At 48.3% G+C, this 7,401-nt stretch overlaps 1 protein-coding gene across 1 annotated transcript; it reads right to left on the reverse strand.

Annotated features, from left to right (window-relative positions):
• Positions 1 to 2,473: 2,473 nt before the first annotated feature.
• LOC123070988 (uncharacterized) lies at positions 2,474 to 5,567 on the reverse strand. Its single transcript, XM_044494425.1, has 5 exons — positions 5,394 to 5,567; positions 4,966 to 5,313; positions 3,950 to 4,234; positions 3,569 to 3,856; positions 2,474 to 3,445 (listed from the first exon to the last, which is right to left on the reverse strand). The coding sequence occupies exons 4-5, from the start codon at positions 3,788 to 3,790 to the stop codon at positions 2,819 to 2,821; spliced, it is 849 nt and encodes a 282-aa protein (XP_044350360.1). The 5' UTR covers positions 3,791 to 3,856; positions 3,950 to 4,234; positions 4,966 to 5,313; positions 5,394 to 5,567; the 3' UTR covers positions 2,474 to 2,818.
• Positions 5,568 to 7,401: the final 1,834 nt, after the last annotated feature.

Consider the following 7,401-nt stretch of genomic DNA (forward strand, 5'->3'; position numbering starts at 1 on the left):
ACCTCCGTCTCGGTGAATAAGTCATTCGCGTAGTTCTAGATCGACGATTTAACTATCTAAATATGTATTATATGCGACAAAAAATATATATTTAGAAACTACATTCGTGTAGAAATCTAGTGATATACTTTTCATGACATATAACACATATTTAATTGCTTAAATCGATGACCTAGAACTACGCGAATGACTTATTCACCTAGACGGAGGTAGTACTTTTAATGCAGTGAAGTTGCTTCTGTTTAGCACTAAAGTTGCCTCATCTAGCACTAAAGTTGCTTTTGAAGAAAAAATAGAAACATATCCATGTGGGGTTTAGAGCTCGCCGAGTCGTCGTGACCTGTCTAGCCAACATTCGTTCTATCAGTAGCGTTAGTGGGCAGACTCCCCAAGAAAAGGAAAGCATAAAACTCTCATACCCCATCCCCACATAGTTTCAAATTTTGAAATCATGATAGACAATTTAGATCCCACAAAAACTTTTTGACATTGTAGACAACTTAGGTCCTTGATGGACGACTTTCATAGTATTGTAGGCAATTTAGATCACCTATAGGCAAGTTCGTAGCGATGTAGGCAACTTGGTTCGGAGATAGACAACTTAGAACCCATGTTAGACAACTTTCCACCCTACTGTAAGCAACTTTCACGATATAATAGACAACTAAACTATCTACAACTTGGTTTCCGATGTATGCAATTAGCAACCATGGTAACCACCTATGACACTACTGCACAAAACTAATTAGGAGGTTACTAGGGAGTGAGGCGTTCTGGCTCCCAGGATCATCTGCACCCACGCTCAATAAAAGAATCAAAACAAATACTAGCAAAATTCAAAAAAATTCAATTTTTTGGCATGGTAGAGGTGCGTGATGTCCGCTCCAAATTTTAAATCATTTGGATATCTGAGTAGCTCTCGGCAAAAAACACAAATTTAGAGTCTATTAAATAGTGTATTGTTCATATACTGTTTTGACCCAATTTGTTTTTTTTCTGAGAGCTAATCAAATGTCCAAATGCTCTGAAATTTGGAGCGCACGCCAAGCACCAAATTATCTGCCTTGCACAAAAAATTAGATTTTTTTGAATTTTTTTATGAATTGTTTCTTGAGCGGGTACATATGAGCCCGAGCTCAGAATTGGATATTCGGCCACTAGGTGAATTCACTAATACACACGGTGCAATTCATCAAGTATCAAAGTTGCTCTTGTTTAGCATTAAAATTGCGTCATCTAGAATCAAAGTTGATTTTGAAAAAAAAATCATCAAAATATATTCATATGATATCTAGGGGTTGTTTGGTTCTAGGCCTAGGAGTGCCACACTTTGCCATACAATGTTGCCAAACTTGCTTAAGGTTAGTTCTTCAAAATGAAAGCCACAAGTTAGCAAGCCTAAGGGAATTTTGTCACACTTCTTGTGTGTATGTGATTTGGGACCATAGTGTGGCTGACTAAGATGTGGCTTGAACCAAACGCACAACTAAGTTGGTCAAATTTGCCTAACCTTAGGTGTGGCAAGTTTTGACAAACTTAGTTTTAAACCAAACAACAAGAAGTCCATCGCTGCACGCAGCGGCAGCTGCACGCAGCGCATCCACGGCTGCGGAAGAGTCGCGATTAGGAGTCGCTGGAAGTGCTACTTCGAGTATAGAGCACCGCCGACGTGCGTAATGGTTCGTATTCAGTGTATTAGATGTACTATGCACTGACAGCCGGACTGACTCGCCTGACGCTAGCACTGCACATGTACAGATGGGAGTACATAATACTACCGTTGCATGAACACTGTATAACGTAAACATTGCATCCACCTGCATGTATTTAAGGCCCATGCACCAGCCGGCCGTGGACAGTACGGGCACGTTTGGTTCCTGGGCAAGCGCTTGCCTTGCCTCGCGAAGCAAAAAGCAGAGGGTTTGGTTCCTCGGCCAGCTTGTCTCGTTGCCTGCAGTTTCCAGCTTTTTCCTACATATCGTTTTGCATGTTCTGCTTCAAACACGCGCACAAGCATCCCGAGTTCCCTCGTTTCGTCGTCGTCGCCGTGCCGCGATGTCCCAGAGCTCATCTTCCTCTCGTCGTCTCCGAGCACCCCCGCCACCGCTGCCATTGATCCTGTGCCCGAGGTGTGCTGGGACGAGGACTAGATGGTTTGTCTCCGGCACAGACCGGAACCCCGGCGTCCGTTTTTACAAGTGCCCGAACCAGGGTGTAAGTCTGTGATCTGTACGCCCATCCACTAGATGTTGCAGTTTATGCTGATTGCTTTGTGTTTTCGAAATCATCATCCAGTTTTGAATCTGACGCAGGACGGAGGCAACCACACAACGAGAAAGCACATCAAACATTTTTTAATTCCTATGGAGGCACGTCAAAGCAGGAAATATAGGAATAACAACACTAAGTCAATTTGACAGTCAAATAAAGTTGTGACATCCCTTATTGGAAAATGAAAATCACACGCCAAGGATAAGAGTAATAGCATGAATTCAAATTAAACTGCCATCCAGCAAGGCACAAAGCTTATTGGAAAAACAGATCACAGTCCCAAATTAAGCATAAATGCAGGAAATCGAACTACTCTGGATTGGATTTTTGGATTCAACTACTCCCTCCGTTTGGAATTACTTGTCGCAGAAATGGATGTATCTAGACGTATTTTAGTTCTAGATACATCCATTTTCGCGACAAGTAATTCCGAACGGAGGGAGTACCTGCTTCAAGCGCTGAACCGAACATCACTCTACTGGCCCGTCGCGAGGCCGCTTCACAAACGGCAAGACCGGGTTGAAACAACTGGTTTTTTTGTGCCCAGCTACACCGCAATTGCCGCAGGTAGGGATTTTGCGAGGTTTCTTCGGAAGATCACCCCTGCGGGGTGCCCTTTCTCCCTACAAACCGTACAAAACCTCGATCGCGCGTCCTTGACCTCATATCCAGGTTTGTCCCTCGCTGTGGTTGGCCTACCCTTCTGCTTCTTCCTATCAGACGGCAGCAACGTCGACAGTGACATACTGGAGCCAGCTTCACCAGAAACTGAACTAAGCCCACACTCGGTGGAGATGAACATCTGAGAACACATGTCGTCTGGGTGCGAAGAACTTGTGCCCATCCTCTGAGTGGGATTGGCTGATTCCCCAATTTGAGTTTGGTCCACCAAACTTTTGCCATCCTTGACCGCCGCCAAAACAGTCAGCTCTGCCTTGCCTGCAATCAAGATGTCCATTGCTCTATCAAAGGCATCGACATTGCTATCACCAAGCTGGACAAACTCGAGCACGGTCAGGTGTAGTGCTGTATGCCTGTAGGAGGATAACCGCGGAGGCCCTTGATCCTTTTGGTAATGGAGAAGGTGAAGTGGCGAATTGTCGCGGGCATCTACTGTCCACCTTTTCATGACATGGAATCTGGGTATTTTTCTCACTCCCAAATGAATTAAAACCTGCATACAAGGAAGGGGAAGAAAGAACATTACAACCTGAAGATGGAAACCTGGATAAATCATTCTGAAGAAAATGTTTATAGCGAAGCTGCTATAATCGGTCGGGGGTAAGTTAGGAACAACCTTGATAGCATGGCAACAAAGCATCCCCATGTGCTCGAAGAGCCCACATTCGCATGTGTACCTAGCACAGCCATCATGGACACTGACCACATGCATTTCACGGCACCACTTCTCTCGCTTCTCAGCTTCAACATGTCGCACGTGGTAGGTGATGCCCCGCTCAACTTCCTCAACATCATACCTACCAGAGCGATACAAAGCCTGGCCAAACATCTCGTACATTGTCCGGGTATAGACTTTACTTGCATGCTCCTCCAAAGGGTAATTGTATCGGAGAACTACCCCGCCCTGTTAAAACACACAAACAAATCTGTTAGCGAGGATGCAAAATAGAAAATAGATGATTTATCTAGTTGCGTTAAGTTTTTCTTCAACACACACCAGCCTCGTTCTCTTCTCTTGGAATCCTTCTTCAGCTTCAGTCGAACTGCAATTTGCTATATTGCTTCACAAAAAGGTTCATGGGGCATGCAGGCGGGATGTAGCCTTTCAACAAATGGTTTGCAATCTCGCTTCTTTGCGTACTGGTTTGCTTCGCACATAACTTGCCACTAAAATAAGGCTTCGCCCACTTGTGACGAACCTCGAAAATTTGTATGAGGAAAGTGTTGTTGTGAAGCTTGCATTTGTCAACCCAGGAATAGAGATTGTAGAATTCGTACGCCTCTGCCAGCGAATCAAAATTTGTAACTATGCCAACACAAGATAAACTGGTTCAACTTACACTTGCAGACCATACCACATTAGCAACACACAATATACATTCAGACCAGAGAGTGGTATTAGTACCAGACCACGTTTTTTGGGTCGATGAAATTTAACCAGGCTACAGAATGCCGGGGCACGCGTATAATCGTAACAGAACACCCAGACATGATTAAGAAAACGTGCAAGGACCATTTTTATGACAAGCCTGATTCAGTCTATATTGTCTCACCCACTCTACATTCAGACTGCTGCACGAAATTCACTAAACTTCTACAAATGGATTCCACCAAAGTATATATTTCCCTTTGCGATGTTTGAACACTAAAAAAGGTCACCATCCCAACAGAGAATCAGCTACCAGTACAACATTGGTCAGAAAGAACTTAATCACGCAATTACGGTGCTTCTTATTACTAGCAGTTCAAGCTCTTTTTGTCACTGAAAATTAACCAGGGACATACTACAGCAGTGCCACGGGTATTTTTTGCCGACCAACCACTGGTTAGTGCTGAAGCAAAACATCTAAGAACTTGTTGGGAAGGGTTGATTCAGATTTCTGTTGTTTCCTCCACTTTTTACCCAGAGTCCTACCCAAATTCACAAGCCTAATGAATTTTTCAGTAGTTGCTCGCATGACTGAGAACAGGAAAATGAACAGTTGGCCTAAAGGACAGAAAATCAGTACCTACCGGCGTATTGTCGCAGTCTCGCGCCGACGGCAGGTACACGCCCCCAGAACTGAATGCCGTGCAGGAATCCGACGCGGCACTGCGGCGGTTGGACTCGGCGGATGTGTGCAAGACGACGGCATGAGTCGCGCACCCAGGGTTTGCGGATGCCACATCTCCGCCACCAGCACTGAAGCTCTTGCAGGAAGCACTGGACGACTGGACATCAGCCAAGTCCACCACTTGATCCAACAGACGAATGTCCGGCGAGGGCGCTTCGACGCCCGAATCCGGCGAGAAGCGTCACTGCCCTCGCCCAAAACGAACGGCGGCTCGCACGCCTCTGGACCCGTTGTCGCTGAGATCGTTCTGCAGCACCGGCGACCGGAACGAGCTCGTTAGATCTATATTTCAACCAAGAAAAAATAAAGACAATGGGGTTCACTCACCCAGAGTCCAACCCCGCCTCCGTCGTCACTCCGAGGTTCGGCATGAGCATCGACAGCCGAAACAGGAAGCAGCCCCGGCGCCGGTGCTGTTCTCGCAGCTCACCTTGCTCTTCGCCCACCAACCACCAAGACGGGGAAAGGAATTCGTGCGAGACGCACCAAATGCGACTAACCACAAGGCCCAGTCCCATACATAGCTTCAGACGACCGGGGCCAGCCGTGCAGAGAACCGATGGCCCACTTTGCACCACGCGCGGGGCACGTCTCTTGTCCGTGCCAGACAAGTACCACGGACCGAGCCCACTGCACGGTCCCGACGCAGTGTATCTCTCTGTATTACACTATGTATCACTGCTTTAGCGCTTTTGCAAATCAAACTGCACGCATCACCGTGCAACTCGGGTGCGGCCGGATAGCTGCGTGCAGCTGCCGCTGCGTGCAGGACATCCACCAAACAACCCCCTAGTCTTGAAGGGCTGGTCATGAGAAATCCAAGGGTGAAAATAGTTCTTAGTTCTGACACTCGGTTCAAATGCTGTAGCTTTTTGAAAAAACTGAAACGGAATAAACGAGCAACGTCAAAACATGCATGTGAATAGGCGCCCGCTATCCATATGCACGAGGGCATGGTCCCCACATGCTACCATCATCTGTGTTAATAGTCCCATGCGTCACACCAGCTGCACTTGTCGGGAGATCGAGCCGCATCAAGTGGCTCGAGTGCGTGCGCTCGGCTTCGCCAAATAGTGCATCTACACTATCTAGTATTTAGGTTTTTTCCCTGAAGAAAACAGCACTGGAGATCAACAACTAATAAATCGCTGCTGATTTATAACTCTAGCTGTTCCGGCTACCACATGGTCCGTAACAGAGGTGTATCCACAGTCAACAGAGTTCGTGAGAGTTGAGATCCTGTATGCACAAGAAAAAAAAACTCAAGTAGGCTGTCACGGAGAGGTAACCCGCCAGATTTTTACCACGTGCAAGTCGCAAACGAATGAACATGAAACGTATGAATTCAATTCAATATCGTCACTGTACACACACGATCAACTACAGACCTCGAAGGCTCGAACCAAGAAACGAAATTGCACCGGAACGTTCATGAATCCACAACAACAAATCCCAGAAAAGAATAGCATGCGCGCGCGCACCGCGGCACCAACCGGGCGCCATATGGACGCACGCCTAGCAGAAGAGGTAGCTGAACGCCGCGGCCGCGACCGACACGGCCGCGAAGGCCGGGGCGGCGCCGGTGGCGCCGGAGGTGGGCGGCGCGGCGGTGGCGCCGGAGGTGGGCGCCACGGCGGGCGCGTCGGCCGCGGAGGCCGTGCCGACCAGTGACGAGGCGACGACCACGGCGACGGCGGCCGCGGCGAGGATCTTGGCCTTCAACTGCCCTGCCATCTTCGTGACTTGGCTTCTCGCTTGCTTGAGGAGGGCGAGGAAGGCGCCTTGTTGCTGTTGATTGACGCCGGTGTTGGTGCTTCGACGGAGAAGCGTGGGAGCGGCTTATATACAGCTGCGATTAGGCCGGCCTGCCTAATATAAGCTGGCGAACGGGAGGACGGCCGGCTGTCGCGTGGCTGGCTTGGGTTCATGGCGCGTGCGCGAGTGATTTCCGGCGCCGGTACGTGGGGTGGGGGGAGTTGGTGCGGGGCCCGTCGCTGCGCTGGACCGGCGAATTATTCGGGCGGCAGCCGGCAATTGCACATGGTGGGTGGCAACGACTCTGCCGTTCTGCTCTGCTGGCCTCCGCCGCGCGCGGCTGTGCAAACGGTGGGAGGTTTGGCAATTGCTATGGCGACCGCGAGCTGCTCCATACGGATGAATTTGTACAGCAGTCTTTTTTTTGAGAGCCTTTATTCAACAAAAGAGCTCCTAGCATCATCAGTCAATAGGCTGGTGAGTAGGAAGGTAGGTCTAGAACCAGTTCAACTTTCGATGACCATCAACGAGCAAGCATGCTTCGCGCAAAGATGGGCCGGCACATTGGCTGATCTGTTTA

Source organism: Triticum aestivum, chromosome 3B (genome assembly GCF_018294505.1).
Source record: "Triticum aestivum cultivar Chinese Spring chromosome 3B, IWGSC CS RefSeq v2.1, whole genome shotgun sequence".
Taxonomy (NCBI): domain Eukaryota; kingdom Viridiplantae; phylum Streptophyta; class Magnoliopsida; order Poales; family Poaceae; genus Triticum; species Triticum aestivum.